At 29.4% G+C, this 20,763-nt stretch overlaps 1 protein-coding gene across 3 annotated transcripts; it reads right to left on the reverse strand.

Moving 5' to 3' along the window:
- Positions 1-364: 364 nt before the first annotated feature.
- LOC114129064 (zinc finger protein 501-like) lies at positions 365-17,458 on the reverse strand. Of its 3 annotated transcripts, none has more exons than XM_050197849.1 (5): positions 16,995-17,458; positions 13,058-13,160; positions 1,550-1,759; positions 961-1,485; positions 365-814 (listed from the first exon to the last, which is right to left on the reverse strand). In XM_050197849.1, the coding sequence occupies exons 2-5, from the start codon at positions 13,089-13,091 to the stop codon at positions 399-401; spliced, it is 1,185 nt and encodes a 394-aa protein (XP_050053806.1). In that variant the 5' UTR covers positions 13,092-13,160; positions 16,995-17,458; the 3' UTR covers positions 365-398. The 3 variants fall into 3 exon arrangements, with proteins under 3 accessions (XP_050053806.1, XP_050053807.1, XP_050053805.1); XM_050197850.1 differs by lacking the exons at positions 13,058-13,160; positions 16,995-17,458 and adding exons at positions 2,931-3,044; positions 4,090-4,364 and having other exon boundaries at positions 1,045-1,485; XM_050197848.1 differs by lacking the exons at positions 13,058-13,160; positions 16,995-17,458 and adding exons at positions 2,931-3,044; positions 4,090-4,361.
- Between the last annotated feature and the right edge of the window lie 3,305 nt (positions 17,459-20,763).

Here is a 20,763-nt window from a genome sequence, read left to right on the forward strand (position 1 = left end):
TTAATGCTTATAACTATAAGACAACAATTATTTAATTTATTTTTAGGACGGATAGTTTAGCTGATCAGTTTGATCTCGGACTATCAATAAAAAATGAATTTCTTTTTATTGTTAATTAAAAGCATTATTTCAATTTTAACTGTGCTTAATTCACCATCATATGTCCCTACTAAAGTAAGTGTACAAATGTACAATGTACATAAAGTTATAATGAATAATAATAAATAAACAACTATTAACAATTTATTGAATAATATTACAAAAGTATTAGTTTAAGAACATAAAGAACATTATTATGAATCTTCTGTCTTAATTTCATAGTATGTATAATGGTATGAACAATGAAATCGAGACATGATGAAGATAATAATGAGAAAACATGAAAAACAATAACGATATCAACCTTGATGAGTTCTTGTATGTTGATCGAGAATGACTTTTTGCCTGAAATATTTTCCACATTGTAAACATTTATATGGTTTCTCGCCAGTATGAATACGTAAATGTTGGTTTAGTATAGCTTGTTGTCTGAAGTTCCGTTGACAATAAATACATTTATACGGTTTTTCATTTGAATGTATACGTAGATGTTGATTGAGGTGTGATTGTTGGCGAAATTTTTTACCACATTCTACACAAGGGTAAGGCCGAGATTCTGTATGAACGCAACCATGTTGGCGTAATGTAGATTTCTGTTTATATTCTTTATTGGATATTGGACAAAGAGCACAATTTAGTGGCATACCAGCACTACGACCACGTTTGATTACGCCTGGTAAACTTTTAGCCTGGCCAAAAATGTCATGCACAGCATCTAAAGATACATACCACATAAATTAATTTATAACAATAAAACGCTTTAGCTGAAGACTCAAGAAAAGCGTTTAAATTATTGTGAATTTTAGAGGGTGGAGGTAAACTCAAGGTTACTACTATTTAACGAAGAATGAGAGTACTCGCCTTGGTTAGTGCGAATATGCTTTCTCAGGATGGCTTTATTCCGAAACACCTTGTCGCAGTATCCACACCCGTACGATTTCTCACCCGAATGATTCTGTAGATGCAAGTTAAGAGTTGCTCGCTGTTTGAAGGATCGCTTACAGTGAACACATACAAATGGGCTTGAATCAGCATGAATTAGTTCATGTTGCATTAGTGTAGCCTTTTTTTTGAAATTTTTGCCACAAGAACCACATTTGAATAGACGCTGGTTAGATTTCTTTTTTCTCGATGTTTCTTGTTGTTGGTGAATAAGGTCTGGCATATTATGAAAATCACCTGACGTTTCTGCTGGAATTGATATAACACCAGGCTGTTTTAAATAGGGCATAGCACTTGATTGACGTAAGTTGCGTGGAGGCCCATCTCTCATACCAGAATAGTCATTAGTAGGTTCGGCCGGACCATAATGACCTGATTGGATTTGATCATATTCAATAACATCATCTTCTGATGGTATTTCGTCATCTTCACCGCTTACAGAACCTATTTAAGATATTCAAATAAAGTTATATTTGTAGGTATTGGATGAATTAAATTTTTTACGTACTTTGAATTGAGTGATCGGTATTAGGATATGGGAATGGTATAGGTGAAACAATGGTTGATGTAGATGGTTGTTCGGTTGATAGTTCAACTGGTTCATATTGTGATGATACAAGAGCGAGTGACGGCCCCGGACCCCACTGATTATTAATGTTGTTTGTTTCTTGTTGATGGAGGCCATCTCTGTTGTTTAAACTATATGGAGCACCGTTCTCTGTAAAAAAGAAAAGAAAAATATATATATATTTAAAACCGAATATGTGCGTTCAATGAGTAACAACAACAATCAGCAGATCAATCAAATTAGTCACGTTGAACCTTCCCACTTGATAGTTTAAAATACCATCATCGGATTTGGGTGTTTTTTTGATAATCATTGGTCTTATACATTAAGTTAAGAAAATAACATAAAGGTGTTTGACTAGTGAACTCACTACAACGTACCTATAGCGAATAATTTTCTATTGACAATTAAATAAAATAAATATGAACAGAAAACCTCGAAAAAACAGATACGAACAGTAAAAAAAAAAAATAATACTAAATAACTGATAAATAGCACTATTTTTTATCACAAAATACTGGATTTTTTCTTATTTCTTCTCAGTTTCTTGTTCTACATAGTATGAATACAACGTTGCCGTTTTAACATGTGGTCTTGGGTATCTTCTTAGTTTAGATAGGAGCACCAGACGTAAGTGCCGCGCGGTTTCGCAGTCGAGTGGCGCGGCTGTCGTGTAATTGTTTATTTATGCTGCTCGCGGGTTCGCATTTGTACGAACATAAATAAAAACTGATATATTCATATTAACAAATTAGATAATAATGAGAATTACTTTTATAATTTTTAAATACCTAAATGTACAATAATATAATCAATGGTTATCGTTAAAAACATTAAGTAAATAGTGTATGTTATCACTTATTAATCGCATAGTACAATTCGCGATTTCCAGCAGCTGTTTGGATGACAGATATATTTATATTAATAATTATAATGATTAACAATAGAGTGGCATAGAAAATAGAGTAATAGGTAGTATACAAGACAATATAATAAAACAGACTAGCCAGGATAAACAGCTTAAAGGATTGTAAAAAATATTGTGGAATGTTTAATTTAAAGAAAAGTTTGTACCTTGAAACATATTTTGTATAATTGTTTATGTAAATATCTGTTTTGTTAATAAATTGAAGAATTAAGTGCAATGTCTATGTTACATTTTGTACATTATATTATAAATTGGTCTAGTTATTTACTTATATGTGACTATAATAAATATATAGATGTAATAAAATATAACACACTTATTAACTGAGACTTGAGAGAATCAATTTCATTAAAAAAATATAATGTTTCCCCCTAGAAAAGAACATCAATTCACCTTTTTTATTATTTTTTGATCTAAATCTTTTCGGAAGTATTTTTAATTTTACTTTATCCACTAATATTTTGGTCCATTCAGTCAATTTAAATACACGACCTTCCATGTTCCCTTCTAAAAAAAAAAAAGTGGTCAAGTGAGTAACATTCTGGTGTATAGTATGTCACTAAAATGGATTTATTAAATTTAAATCCAATGATAGGTATCATTATATACGAAAAACGATTCTGAACAGAGATGATTTGTCAGCCTAGGATATATTTTCCAGTGGGTGGTAAAAAAAGGTAGTTTTTAATGATCTGAATACCCCAAAATTTAAGTCCTTTTATAATTATTGTAATTCAAACATATGAAAAATCTGGGATTTTTCAAAATCCTATCAAAGTTATTTTTATATCTGTATAAATATATTTAAAATACATAAATGCAATTTTTTTATAATACTTTTAAAGTTAAAAGCTTGAAAATTTTGAAACTAAAATTAGTTAGAACTTAGAAATTCGTAAAAACTTTTCTTTTTGTATAGGAGTTTTGAAAGTTGTAAACAAGATTCATCATAAGTAGTTCGTATTGAAACAATAAAATCTAAAAAATGTATAAAGACTATTTTTGTCACAGACATTTTAAATTTCAATTTGGACGAAATTAATTAATTAAACGACAAATAACGATATGTAAATTATTTTTTTATAATTCAAAAAAATTATTCGTGGGAACTTCAACTTTTATTTTATTTTATATTATAATGAATTTTACTATAGAATAACATTTTGATTTATTTTAAAGTATTATTCATTATTAGATAATATAAATCTCTTTTAATTGTTTTACGGTATTTAGGTATTTACAGAAAAATGTTATTAAATTTTGTGTTATAATTATATATTATTTTTATATTAATATATAACAAATTAAATTTTTCCGAAAAAAATGTTATCAAGCTAAGTACCAAAATACTAAAAGGGTTAATTGTAAAATATATTACTTAAATAGCTGTATCAAAAAAACATTACTTGATGTTCTAGAATGACGGACCGTTTCCGCTTAGAATCGTTTTTCATATAATGAAATAATATGATAATAATAATCTTTAAATTTCAGACACTTATAATAGTGACCCACTCAATACCTTACAGCAGAACGGTATTTACTTACGTACCTTTTTAATAATAATTCTGAAGCATAGATTTCTGAAAATGTTGATGTATAAAAAATGCCAACAACTTCTAACAAATAGTTAATTAACTGTAGTTATAACTTCATTAGTAAATTACTATAATGAGCACTCAACGTAAGTTATCACTTTGATATACAATACCAAAATTATATAAAGATTAGAACAATACCACTTTATTTCGTTTTAAATTGAAATACGTATAGACAAATACCGGATTTATAAACTATAATAAATTCTACGTTTGTTGAATTGTTGTTTTATAAGATGTGTAACCAGCGTAACTCTATTATAATTTATAAATACAGAAAAATTAAATAGCTGCTGATAGATAATAAAAACCAAATTAAAGTTTAAATCATTAAAGCCTAGATATTTTAGTAGTTTAGCTGAGATTACTTTCCTTCTCTCTTAAAATTGATTATCTATACATAATGAGTAGTGGCTTATTTATCATAATTCATAGAGCATATAGAGTAAATACTGAATAGTAATAATTATTCTAGGATTCAGATTTCAGATACATTATATTATTATAAAGTTAAATATACATAATATTATGTCATCTATATAATAATAAGTAATAATTATATTATATTTAAGTATGTACAATCTATATGCAATCACACTCAATACACTCATACATTTCCTAGGGGACTAAGTACGGCTAAACAAAAAAAAAGTTCCTCATCAAAAATTTCCTTCACTTAAACCAAATGTAATAATATATGATATTATTATAGGTATATGTATTATTATGTTTAATAGTTCATGTAATAATTTATTTAAACAAATAGTGCTTAAAAGTACTTACTTAAATTTATTTATTAATATAATATTATAATATAGTCTAAATTAAAAAAACGTTAACAGGGCTATAACCTCCTTAGCATATAACAAGCGATGTAAAATAATTTTTGAATTTATTATGAAACATAAAATGGAGTTTCTACAACCTCACAACCTTTTGGTGACTGGCATTATTTTTGTGAACATCTATATACTATAGAATATAATATTCTGTATCTTCTTAGACAATTTCCATGATCAACGATACATTTTTTTTCGCTAAGTGTTGGAACTTGGAACATTAGACACTTGCATTTAATACTTTAATAGTGTAAAAAAATATCCTTCAATAGAATTCAACAATTCTAATGTGTGGATAATTTATTGTTTTTACCTCTACTCAGACAAAATATGTTTTTGTTATATGTCGAAAAATAATAGTAATAACAAACGACGAGATGACTTATTGATACACATTCGTGCACAAACGATGCACAAACGATTTGTGAAAACAGAGTGTAAAAATTCGAAATCGGGACGGGGCGTAGAAATGGTCCTAAAATCATCGTTGTGATGAAAATTGTTCGAATTTGGGAGTTTATACACTTATGTGGCATACACATAATTTTTATCCCGCTCGTGGTTCCATATGGGCTTAAGTTCCAGTGAACTTGATATTATCATAATTCATAGTTATTGCTGCAGTGTTATTTAACTATTGTTTTAAATTTATAATTTTCTGTATACATTTAGGTACCAGTTAAAATTACCATAAGGACACTGCGAATTGGACAAATATAATATGTAATTGGCTAAAATGGCCTTAACAGCTGTAGGAGTTGTAAAAAGATCCACAGAAATAATAACAATTGGTAAATATACATAACTTTTCGATATTATTCGTAAAATAAAAACCCCTCGCCGGTAAAAATCGTATCCACCCCATCGCGCGCATTATACACAACACGATATCATTATATTATGCACACACTCCGTACACAATAGGACGCTAAAATGTTGGTCAACGTTGTCGCCGATATACCACAAGCAGTATACCTATATTCAGGTATATACCTATATATATATATATATATATATACACACACACACGAGAGTGTGCAGTGTGTGTTTTATGTGCTCGTGCGATTTATCCGATATATAATAAAATACGCGTCTTATATTATGCATTATACGATATTATATTGTGTGTGCATTTGGCTCTCGCTTCGACGCGTGTAATATACAAATTGGATTTATCGTCCGTGTCGTTTCGCGGCACGGTCTTCTCTCGGGGCCGAGTCCGGTGCGTTGTCGTCGTAGTCGGAGCGGCGCATTATTATTATTATTGTTATTGTTATTGTTACCGTACGTTCATAGTAATAATATAATATATTTCGCGTTCGCGGCCTATAGCTTCGGTTACAATCGGTTCTCGGATCGCCGACGACTTTTTTTTCTTTCCCCGTCATTTTTATCGTTTTATCATTTTTTTTTTTGTCTCTCCACGCGATACATCCGATATAATATGTTTTTATTCGCCATTTACTACTATTTCCGATGACGCACGACACGACCGACGCGACGACCGCGCGGTGTGACGATATTCAGCGGTTTTAGGTAGGATGTACCTATTGTACCTAAGATACGACACAACGTGCAGCTGCCAGTTGGTCGTACGACGACGACATAATAATAATTATTATTATAGTAAGCTGCTGCCGTTGCACTACCGAGTGCGGTTCTGAAATTCGAATTGTATATGTTATACTATTATACACAACAAGTTTTGCAATTATAACCAATAAATAAGTAGACCAAGATGTTGTCACCACATACACACAATTATCCATAAATTACTTAAATTATGAGGGTGCTGATTTCAAAACTGAATGAACCATACACACCTATCCTATTCCCCGAGTTTTGGCTATATTAAAACCGGCACTGAGAATACTCCACTTGTAAAAGCTGTGTTAAACGATTATCGACAGTTGAATTTTTGATGTTTTTTTTCTTTTCAGATAAAATTAGGTATAGTAGTGTCAAAATGGAATTTTTAATACTACCTATTTTATTTTGATCTCATATTGTGGCCATGTCCTCTGTAAGAATTCAGTCTCAAAACGGTCTTCATAAATTGTTGCAGCATGATGTTTGTCATAATAAAACAGTATCGCGGTCGGTCGTGTCTCTCGGCAGTTATTGGGATATAAGAAAATAAAATTACCCAGTCGATAAAATGGTAATTTAATCGATCCGCCCGTGCGGGTCAATGTCAATACAAAATCGATCTGTACGTGTATATATATATATTATAAACATACATTTTATGTTCTTAAATTTCATCCCATTTAAGAGTGAAATATATTCGTTTTCATTATAATGTATACGCAATACGCATCTATAATAATAATACTATATTATAACAACATCACATTATGCACTTGCCAGCAGCTAATGAAATAATCATTTCATATTTTATTACCTACTCGGCCGCCAGACGACTTACGACCGAGTGACGACTGACGAGCGTTATATATGTATCGTTTTCAATTCCGAAATAATCGTATTCCGTCATGATACGACAGTCGACAGACCGAGACAAAGTGAAATCTAAATTTTATACGGACACTAAGGTATTCCACTCGATATTATTATGTATATATAATACGCACAGCAGAGTTTGATATTTTAAATAGCCGAATCAATAAAAATATGCCGTATTCCGAAGCAATAAAATGTATATACGGCGTCTCTGATCACTACGGAAAACCCGCGAGTAAATATGGGCGTGTCGGCCTGTACTTATATAATTTAACATCATGTAGGTAGTAGTCTTCAATCACAAGCGAGTAGAAACCAAAATTTTGGTCACGCGCAAGCTTCCAAGTATAGTTCAACGTCATCATATATTATACAATTTATAAAAAAATCATAATCTTTTTTTTTTGGATCCGGAAGGGGGGAATAACATTTTTCGTATCTACGTCACTGGTTTCAAGTCGTTTGCATAATGGCTAGCAAAAATGACTCGTGTGCGCTAAACCGTATAAAAATTACGAGCGTGTATACGGAGTGTTTACAAACAATAAAGTCGCCGTCTTCGACGTGCTTCTTTGTCGCTTCTTCGATTTTCCATTATTTTTTCCACGATACGATACCGTATAAAGTATAATACCTATAATATAATATAATAATTTATATAAATGTATCTATAATATATGGTGATTGAATTAGTATTGAAATAACTTACTTTAATATGCTTTAAAAGATACACGGAAAAAAAGAATTACCATATACTTACTCATAAGTCTAGTCGCGCAAACATAGGCAGGTATCTATGTCAGCTGCAGTGTGTTCGTGAACACTGCACAACAGTATACACATATCGCCTACATATATACAGAGTACTTATATTATAAAATATAATATTATTGTAGTATTATATACGTACACGACGCGCGCACACATTTATGCGCAGAGGTAGTTTTTTTCTGTTTGTTTTTTTATTCCGTTCAACCAGTTCGGTTGTTATTATTATTATTTATAGTCTTTTATTATTATATTGTCGTCGTTTGTTCTCGGCCTGCAGGTGCACAGACGACGACGCTGCTGCGAGCACACACGTATAAGTATGTATATGATATATAGTGTACAAGTGTACAAGACTATATGATATAAGACGTACACATTATATCGACTTGAGTGCGACTGTAAGGCGAACGCTCGCCCTTTGTCGCGTAACACGATATCCGTGTCGGCCACGGACAAACTGTATATTATACGCGCCCGCCGCCGCCGTGTTTTCGCGCTCGAGTGTCGTCGCTTCCTCGTCATCGACAAAGGTCTTGGGCTTCGCTCCCTACACCTCATCCTATTCCATCGGTGAGCGTTCGTATATACGTGATCCACTTCGAACTGCACGATCCTTTATAACCATGTATGCATGTCGTGCGCATTTATTTGAATTGTGAGGAATTATAAAAATTACAGTTATTAACATTTTCAAATACACTCGAATTTATTAAGTTACAAAAATTACTAAAGGAAACATTGGTTATACTTAATCACAGATACCGTATAGATTTAGTGTCGTAAAACGACGACATTATTATGACTTGCCGAGTTTATTATGTGTTTGGTCGATGAAAAATTGCATTCGGGCACACATAAGCTTTTAATGTTTGACATAAAAAATTAATCGCAAAAAACGAAACGCGTTGTATTGATTTATAAAATTATCGCATTTTTAATATGAGTATAGACGTATAGTATGTACAAACCTAGAATTTTGACGATAATTTAACGGAAATATATTATTATTTTTTTTAATGAGATTTCATCAAGGATATAATATTATAGGGACATAACATCATTTACAATCAAACATAATATATAAATTAGTAAAGCTCACACTCTAAGTTTGGAGGCTAAATTGCAATGTATTGTTATACGGTAAAAGGGTGTCTAATCAGTAAGTATTATGTAATAATATGAATATACTACCCATAGAATATGATAGTTATAACTTCTACCTACATAATACGCCACCATACAAGAATTTTCAGTGGTTTAAATCGTGTTGTGTACGGGAAAATGTTTATCGACAACATCGCGATGCCACTTTATGATATCACAAGTTATACACCTAAACAAACCAATACAAATCGATTAGTGTATTATAATAATATTTAATTTACCTAAATTATGTATTAAATTTTTTTTCCGTCGTCGTGGGAGAGAAAACACGGCGGCGTATATACCGCGCACTATTAACTGTACCACATATATAATATTGTAGATGTTATCGACCGAAACAGTTTGATTAACAAATGTTTTTGGAAATGGGTATAATACCTATGTATATTTTACACGCGTGTGTGTTTATTTAGTTAAGTTTCTAATTGAATATTAAAAAACACACATACACTCACACACACACTCGTTTATATGTTGAAACGTCGTCGCAACTGCATACACACAATATACATATAGGTACGATAGTATACATAAAATCTCAACTAATTCACTATATACAGATATTAGGACACGATATGCGCATATAATTACACGTACGTACGATTTCGTATAATACCTACATATAGCGCAGTGGTAGTGGGAAACTCTGTGTGTGTATATATATTATTATAATCACTGCAGCGATGGAATCCGATGAAAACCGATAAACCAGTTAGGACGTACATAATATATTATATTATAATAATATTATATGGCCCCGTCGCGGTCGTCGTCACCGTGTTTATGGGCCAACCATGTGAAGATATTATATATATATATATTATATGAGTATACTATATCACGCTATTATTTCGGTAAGTAATATATTTTTCGGTATATAAGTGTATTTTGAAAAGTCGTATGTTCGTATAATGTTCGTAAATGCGCATCGACATAAGAGCGTATAATATACATTATAAATAAGTATTTGAGAAAAAGCGAAGCGTGGCCGACACAATATACGCATATAATATTATGATATAATTATAATATGAGTCACATCCGTGGCCCGTGCGTATGAGATCTGGTGCGGCTTGTATTGCAGACTTGCGGAAAAGAAGAAGATACCAATGAGCCCAGCGAAACATGCAGTAAATTATAACTGTTATATGTGTACAGTAGAACAATCAATCGAAACCCGAAAATTTAAAAAAGATGTAGATACAAGCATGCTATGTTTGATGTAAATAATCGAACTTATGAATAGGACCGTGAATTCAACGTGAACTATGAAACTTTAAAAATGTCTAAAAATACAATAAAAAAGGAAGAATATAAAGCTATGACATAAAGAATCAAAAATTTCAAAAATTTGTAGTAAAAGTTTCAAAACCGAATTCGTTGTTATATATAATTCAAACTTTCTATTTGAAAAGTCACACTGTAAAACACAGTACAAACCACGCAAATGTACAGCCTTAATAATTATCCACACGATATTTGAACTTACCTACGCCTATTATCAATGTCTTTGAAATACGTCACTACTGCAGTAGTTCCTACCACTTATTTACTGCGTATAATATTATTAGGTAATACTGTATTATTATACAGAAGCGTAAATCATAATAAAAGTACCTATAAACGTTGTCATTTGTTGCACGTTTACCACGAAGGGCGATCATAATTATTAAAAATCGACTGACATCGACAACTCATAACCGTTTCCTACATATACCTATATACCATATTATTATAACCGCTTATAAATACACACAGTTTAATATATTATAATATTATGATGTGTCACGCGTGTGTGTATGCGCGTAAACCGTATAGATATACAGTATATATATTATATATTTGTACTCAGATATTTGTACATAAATATATTGGATTTAAGAACGGAGGTGTACGTGTAAACATTGCGTCCGAGTCATTAGCTTCTTCGCTTGTTTTATACCAACGGTGTAGTGTATATATTTATATATATATATTCAATATTGTATAGTGCATTATATACATAAGTTACACAGTCACAGCCGAGTGATTAATATACACACAGATATAATATACGATACCAGTTTATGTATCCGCATAGACAGTATGTCTATAGCCGATAAACTGGTTTCCCGTATATCGATTTGGGAATAGATTACGCCAGTCGAATAATAATATAATAATAATAATAATGGTAATATGCATAGGTACGAGAATATTATTATAATAATATAGTCGCGCGCGCGAGACGGAAAAAATTTCCAACGGTGAAAAATTCAAAATTTCTAACGTTTTTTTCTCTCCGCGATCTGTATAATATATCTATAGCATATGACGTCACCAAAGTCCAGTTTCGCCTAAAATACATTTTAGTGAAAAATTAAAAAAATTAAATGCAGTTTTTTCAACAACGATTGAGAAAATTCGAATTTCATAGTGTAGATATTTAAAAAAAGAACGTGTATACAATTTTTGAACTTTTCAAATTTTAATTATCCCATTTTTTTTTCAGAAATTAATTTAAATTATAATAAAATAAGATAAAAAATAAATTAGGCGTGCACGTAAAAATTTACCTATTAAAAGTTGGTCAATTTTTTGATGTAATGTAGACGGATTAAAATATATGAGTCTAATTCAATGCCGATTCAATGATACGTTAACGTTTTATTATACCTAGGTAATAGGTATGATAATAATTCGTATTCCATAGAGCTTTTAGTACAATTTAAATTTCGGAAAACCAAGAGTGCGTCGATTATAATAATTTTAAAATAATTGATAAAATCTTATTTTGGTTAACTTATTATTACTTAACTATAAGTATATTATATTAATAAAATAAAATAAATAAATATCGTATAGTATAATATATACCATATAATAATAATAAACATTATCATTAATTAACTCATATGTTTCTTATACTTGTATTATAGGTACAATAGTAAAATATACTTATTTTATTGACATTTACAGTGTTTGATGTAAATAATACATATATATATATATTTATATAATTGGCTAACACATTAGTTCGCAATTCAATAATTATTTTGAAAAGTGGATACTGTAAATTTCTATTGTGAATTAGAGTTTGTATTATTTGTTTGATTGAAACACATGAAGCGTATTCACGATTTTATTTTTGTAGGTTGATTAAAGGGGGGGGGGGAGAGGTTGTTTTATTATTAAAAATATTTTTACATGCTCTTAGAAAATGCATAAAACAAAAATTATGATTACCGTAGTTATAAATACAAATAAAATAAAAATTACTTGTATATCAAATAATTTAATAAGTATTCTTCATAAAAAATAAAGTATGTATTTAGTTTTTAATGTATCATTAGCATAAGTTGAAATTTGAATGGGTATAAACACTATAAACATATTATATGATTCACCTATGAGGTCATAGTAAATAAACTTATTTATATAGGTACATTTTTATTAAATTAAGTCATGTAAAAGTTCTGTGTACATTTATACGCTATATTAGTAGTTTAAATTTAACTGAATTTTTTATAGTGTTTAAACCAATAAGAAAAATGCTATTCTACAACGAGATCAAACTGCAGCATTTTGAATTCTACCACACGTACGAGACAAACTCATCAAGACGTGACATTTAAATAAGATAAGCTTTTTATTCCACTAACAATAAACGATATAATAACATAAAATAATAATTATTATTTCTTACTTTGTCTATCCATCGCACGACGGTGTTGATACATTTATATTTGTTGAAAATATGTTTATGGGGTGATTGGCGTGTCCGACTTTCGAGACCATTGTGTGTTCTCCTGCAAGAAAGGTTTTTTTTAGTGAGTCCTACGACGCGACAATTATGTGAAAGCTGCTGAGACTTCCGGTTCCCACAAACGACGGCAAAATAGTGTAAGTGTATCGACCCATTACTATTAATTTTCGTTAGAATATACGAATGACGTATGAAATAGTTTGAAATTCAATCGAGCCATTATAATAATACGTGAGTGGTAATTCTGCGTACGTGTTTACATAAAGCTAAAATCTAAAATTATTTTTATAATAAATCGTTATTTTACTCGTGAATTTTGGATTTCGTAACAATTTAAACGCTCAACCTCTTCAATAATTATTGTAAGCCAAACTAAGGGAAAATTTTGTATTCAATTTTAGCTACTTATAAAAAATTGTTTCTACATTTCTAACTACAACTGCAAAATTACTTCTACATTTTTACGATAGGCGATATTAATGATTTTTGATTTTTTAACTAAAATATGAACAACATATAAGAAATCTTTGTATTAAATTTTCAAGCTTTTTTGAGCATCACCCAAATTTTTTTATTGACATTTCAAAAAAAAAATAGGTAGGTACTTAGAAAAATCGAAAATTTCAGTTGTCTAATGCCTATAAATAGCTCAAAAAAGCCCAAATATTTTGAAAATCTAATTGGTAGATATTAACATAAGCATTTGGTGAAAACTTCAAGTATTTACAGTGATTTGTTTTTGAGTTACAATTATATATATAAAAAAATCGATTTTGTCAAAAACTGGTTTCACATAAAAATTCGTGGTTTTTCCTGATTTTTCGAAAACCACCAAAAACTTTTTATTTTTGACCTTTATGCACCAAGGATATTCACTTTGCCATCGGAAACCACCCCTAAAATTATAAATTAAAGCAATAATATTTTATACCTACATGTACATTGTACATAGTTTTAATATTTTTCGGTTATCTATAGCTGTTAATTCTGTATAACATTTAATAAATAGGCTTACCACAATACGATGATCTTTAACCAATAAAAAACTTTTATTTTTACAATCTTAAGAACCAAATTATTTAATCTATTTTATGTTATATTATTGTGACTGATACGTTAGCTGTAACAATATATTAACGAACAAATTATTATTATTATTTTATAACTTAAAAATTGATTATTAATGCATGGTGTATGGCTTTAATTTAGGTACAAGTTGTGAGCAACTTGTAAACAAGAATGAGTATAAGATTTTTTAAATTTTCTGTTTTGAATTATGTTTGGTCGTCTATTATGGTGAAATGAACTTAATTTTTTACTAAAATTATAATTAAAATTTCTGATCATGGTAATTATCAGTAGAAGATATTTTTTTTATTTCGTTTAAATGTTTATATAGAAGAGTTTTGATTTTTAAAATTTGTAAATAAATAGACTTATAACCATAAAATCACGATAATATACATATTTAGTTTCTATTTTTTCTATATGATACAGCTATAAAATAAACACAATACAAACATTTTGTTAGTGATTCATATTTCTTGCCAAGTTTAAAAATGTATGAAATTTCTGTTATGTCTTAATTTATTTTTTTGGTTACCTGGTGTAAGTTCGGCATTTTATTTTATTGTTTACTGCTAAAGTATATTGTGATGAACGCCTTTCATTTGATAATAATAATAATAATTGTGTATGATGGAATATTTTATAAATGACACAACGTTTGGCTTAATCTCTAAATCGACAACACTCATATATATATATATATATGTATATATAAATAAGATACCCAGTATATTATAACTCAATATAAGTGTTCAAAATCAGTAACAATATCTTGTGGCCATTGTTTGAAGTCGCGCGTTCATAAAATATATATAAATTAAATGTTCAACAAAAATATATACACTTGTGTATAATATAATATATATATTATATATAGTATATACATAATGAAAAGCAACTGCTGCAGGTATTTTCTGATTTGCGCGGTATATGTTGTGTATATAATATATTATAGTCGGAAAACCGCGATAAAAAAAATAACATAAAAAATTGTTCGACGATGAAATCGCACGGATCGTAAACATTTTTTCACTCGTATATGGGTGTATATTATTTTTTTCACCTATCGTTGGCGGTGTATCCGACTCTTAGATCACATATTAATATATCATTATTATTATTTATATATGCGATCTTAGATCCGACTGCATACCGCTTTTCAGTTTCCGTCTATACATGCGATAGAGTTCAAATCGTATACAAAACCTAACGTCCGTACTAGCCCTTAATATTTCTTTATTTAGTATTATAGTACATTTATTAAAAATCTGATTATTAAAATTTTTACTTAACTTATCAAACTTTATTTTTTTCAAATGGAAACTACATTTTTTTTACTCAATGAATTATTAAACAGATGATTGTATTTTTTAATTTTGATATAAGTACATATTAAACGTTATCAACCTACCAAGAATAATAGTCCACAATAAAAGAATATAAGTGCTAAGATTATTTTAATATTATAGTACCTTTAGCCACTAAATAAATTAGATATTATTCAAGTTTTTAAATTTACAATAATTGTAAGAGTATAATAAGTACTTAACTAAATATTAATTTCATCAAATCTATTAAATTAAGTATTATTCGTATACAAATATTTTTTTATGTAAATCCATTATTAAGGATTATTATCATTAAGTTCAATGACTCAGAAATTGCACATTCTCATTTCTATATAGGTAGGTGATTCAACATTAAAATTGTAACATTAACATAGTTTCTATGCTAAAATAACTTAAGGTGACAAAAATTTCGTGAAAATAAGTAATAATAGTATTGTTCAAAATTGTTATCTCTTATATAAGATATAATCGATAATCTTAATATATAAAAATTAATTAGTTTATTTGGTTTGTGTAGGATTTAAACACACTAGACAATTCTCAATAAACGATTATCAATAGAATCCTTGATATATTTATCTAATTGACGAAAATGCAAACCTACAGTTTTTGAATATTTGGCACTAAACTTTGCATTATGCACAATATAATTTAAGATTTCAGACGAGTCATAAGATTATTTGAATAGGGCCTATATTATTATATATCAAAAGCTGAGTGTACGACTGTGGCTACTAGAATCAAAAAATACTCGAACGATAATTGATTAATATGTTCATTGTTTTTGGTGGACCAGAAGAACGACACCGTGTTTGATTCAGGGAGTACCTATATGGGTATATATAATATTATAATATATGTATATACTATATAGTATATTATTATATTATAGTAATAATATAATATTAAAAATTATAGTTTTATTATCAAACGTGACGTAATGACCTCAACTATGGGTAAATAAAAACGATAACTGACAGACAAAACAACAACAAAATTAATAACATTATAACGTAATTTTGGAATTTTGCTTTAAAAATGAATTTCCGGCAATTTTAATATAATATGGAGAATATTATACAATCGACATTAGTACATTTACACGTGTAAAAAGACATTTAAAATAAAAATAAAACATTACTCGTGACCCGGTCAAAGTTGATTTTATAAACCGTATACGGTATACCTCAAAATCGATTAAGTACTTACGGAGCTCACTTTATAGTTTATACCAAACCGATATCGAATTTCATATTCTCATGTATACAAATAGATAAAAATTAACTTATTTTTTGTTTTGATAATACCATAGCAAATGTGTTGAAATCATATCTAAGTATGTGGTTTTTGGATGCAACCGACATAATAAGTTTTAATCATATGTTTATTATATCGTGTATACAAATTATATTATTAGTATTATCAATAAATTAAATCAACATAATATTTAAATTAATTACGTCTTTTGTTATTGTTTCGCGGTGTTTAGCAAGCGAAGTTTCTGTTGGCCCATATACGCCTGCAGTTCGCGGATGTCGCCTGCGATCTCGTCGATTTTCGTTTGGATCCCGTTCCAAATGTCGATGGGCAGTTGTGTGGTGGTTGACGTCGCCAGATCGGTACCGGAATACGTCTTAACTGGGTAGTCGGAATAACGGCCCATCAGGTATCCGAGGACAATCGATGTGACAGCCAACATCAAGTGCATTCGATTTTTGGCGAAGAAACGCCTCGCGGCGCATAAAACGTTTGTTTTCATTCTCATGACGACGGCGATGACGATCAATTATCAAACTATATTAAGTATCAACCACAACGTGTATAATAAAGCGATAATATTACAATACGGTTTACTCGACGATAGAAATGTAATGCTCATTCGTCGAATATGAAAAATAAAAGGTCATTGAAAAATCACATAGATGATGCATAATAAAATGACTACAGATAAGTTTTGTCCATAGACGTATTGATATAAAACACATAGATACCGCATGATAACGTGAACCGCGATTTCCAAGAAAAATAATCGTTTTGGAATTTATACAGTTATTCTTTTAAAGCGATTGTGTGATTCAAGTGTTTGTATTCGTGGACTAAATAGTAAGCTGTGGTAACTGGTTTAACGTATACATAGTTATATGTCTTGTGTAGGATAGGAAATTGGGTAGCGGTAAACGTTTAATAACCGAGAAATTCGGACTTGTTAAACGGTAATGTAAACGTTTATAAACATAGTATAAACGGAGATCAAGCGTTTGGTATATTTGGTACCGATAACCAAAACCGTGGTCGAGTTTGTTTATACTTTTGCCACCTATAATCAGCGCCGTCAAATTATTTTTTGGAAATCACGATAGTACAGTTGTAGGTATACGCGTATATGTTGTTGTGGTGGAATGCATAACTAGGAATGTCTACATTAGTGTTCTTTTTGTTGGTGTTACTCATCGACCTTATATTAAACGGTGAAAAATTATGTGGTGTAACGTTGCTTGTGATTGCTCTACATAAAATACAATTACAGTGTGATAATATTATATCAATCCGGCTATCACTACTTGTGTGAAGATATAACATTAAGCTTTGCTATAAAATACTGCTCTACGTTTAGCCAGCAACTATGCCCTATCGGTAAGTATTTATACATCTACATTAGTATCTAAAGATCTATACGTATAATATTATATCCTAAGCGAAGAAGTAATATAAACCAATAAGTAGTTTCATTACTTAATAATGTAAGGTTGTGAAAAATAAGGCTAATGTAAAAAAAACCAAACGATAGAATTGCATTTATATAGGTAATTTTACTTACAACTTACATATTATGATACAAAAAATAAAATTGGTTCCTTAAAAAAAAATATAAATAATTAATGGATTTGTACTTTAAATAGTCTTCAAAACAAATAGTTTTAAATTAATCGATCTGCAGCATTGGTAATAATTTATGGTATAAATAATGACGTTATGGTATGATATTTTAATTGTACTTATAGTGATATTATATTACCTACGCAGTGGTGTACACTTTTTTTATCGTTTCGTTTTTCGATTTTGTGTCCAATTTTTGCTAAATGTGTGTCAAGACTATAAAAAATTATACGACTGTATTAATCATCATTAAAAGACCATTCGGGAAACTGCTTCGAATTTCTGATGCGTGTTATATATTATTATTAACTGCAGAGTGAGTGCTCGTTAGTCGTTTATGTATATACAATCAGCACTTGCCCGAAGGCTGTGAGTCTCGGCGAGGTGTCAGCCGCTTATAAAAAAAAGTAAAATAAAATAAAAAACAAACTTTTTGAATGACTTTCAGAAGTGTAAAAAACCCAATAAATTCTATTTCAATTTCAGACATTTTTGTTAAGATTAAAATGAAGACGAATATTATTATCAGTACTATAATCCAATTATGTAATAGCACCAATTATCATAAAAATAAACTCGTATCTGAATATACGCTTTTTATCAGTATTCGTACGATTGAGATTTTCCCGAATTTCTCACGATTTTTATAGGTAGATACTAAACTATTCACTAAATGTGTTTAAAATATAAGCATTATATTAATATGTTATTAACCATTCGATTTGTAATTTGTATAATACTATATACACGTTAACGACGTAGTATTTAAAATTATAACGAAATAAATGATTTATAGTTGGAAATATCAATTGGTAATAAATTATATTTTTTATAAATTATTTTATATGAGTACATACCGCAATACTGTTTACTCGTGTGATGTTTTCATCTTAGAAATATATATATATCATTGAAAATATTCGTTTAGCTTTAGCAGAATCGATTTTGTGTAGTTTACTTTAATATTAGAGTGAATTGACTTAACCTTCAAGACTCTCCCCAACACTGATCGTTGAAGTGGTTCTTGATTTCTTGAATCATTCGCTTTTTATTAAACTAGACGTTAAAGTATTTATTATTGAATAGGTTTCCTTGTAAAATTATATTATATTCACTTTTACTGTATAATATACATATATTACTTTTTTATTTGTAAACTAAAACTTAACTTTACTCAATAATTATCAGTAACTAGATTACAATATTCAGCTTTCGTTGGTTGTATTGAGATGTTTTCTTCTGTGGACTGCAATTTACAGAGTGGTCATCTAGCTCTTCTATCATTTAATTTGTGCTGTATTAGTTTTTATATTTTCCCTATTAGTTCTTACCAAAAAATTATAAATATTTAAAACTAGTTAAATTTTTAAATGCCCTAAATTAGGGAACCCCTTGTAAATTAAATGGTTGAGTGAAGGGGGTGTTTTAAACTATTAAACAGATTTAGGTTTGAGGTTAGAGAAATATCGAAACTCAAAGAATCAAGTAGAGGTGAAAAAGCTATTACGTAAAATATGTAAGCAGTACGTACCTACCATTATTATTATTATTGTTATCTCACGAGAAAATGTGCTTTAGGCAAGACGGCCTCGGTAAAATGTCGTTATTAGCGTCAATAAATATATTATATCATATGTGCAGGTGTGTGTTTCTATCGAATGTTATAAATGTATACCTATACAATATCTCCAACCATATATCGTTATTATTATATTATGCGTGTGCGATATTAATTTTTACCAATCATACACGCGATGTCGATTTTTTTAGTATTCCCATTTAATTTATTCGTCGGGCGATCTCGAATTTCTCATATTATTATTAATTTTTTCCTGTTCACAGGATTTTATGTAAAAAAAATCGTATTCTTCGTTTCCATTCGCGTAGATCTGTTAACAGATTTCTTTTTGCGTAAACTGCAGCAGACACGCGAAAATGTCGTAAAATTTAAATTTATTCCATCAGTGTGTGACGCAAACGTCCGACATCAAACGTCTCCGTAAATAGTATACATTACTTGCGCGCTTTATCCTTATTATAATAATATACAACATTATTCGCACACTCAAATAAGACGTAGGTATTTACAAATAAATATTATTATTTTAAAAACACACTTCTATTTTACTGTTGGTATGTACCTACTAACTATAAATACAGAAATTGCGCGATTTTATGTTGTATAATAATATATATTTACATAAAATGCATACACATATATATAATAATATAGTGAATGCTATATTTAGCTAAGTATCAATTAAGGAAGGCGTTAAATATAATTAATAATAGGTATGTAATATTAGTTAATAATGTTGAAAATACGATCATTTAAAAAGCAAAAGAATTCAA

Source organism: Aphis gossypii, chromosome 1, assembly GCF_020184175.1.
Source record: "Aphis gossypii isolate Hap1 chromosome 1, ASM2018417v2, whole genome shotgun sequence".
NCBI classification, from domain to species: Eukaryota; Metazoa; Arthropoda; class Insecta; order Hemiptera; family Aphididae; genus Aphis; species Aphis gossypii.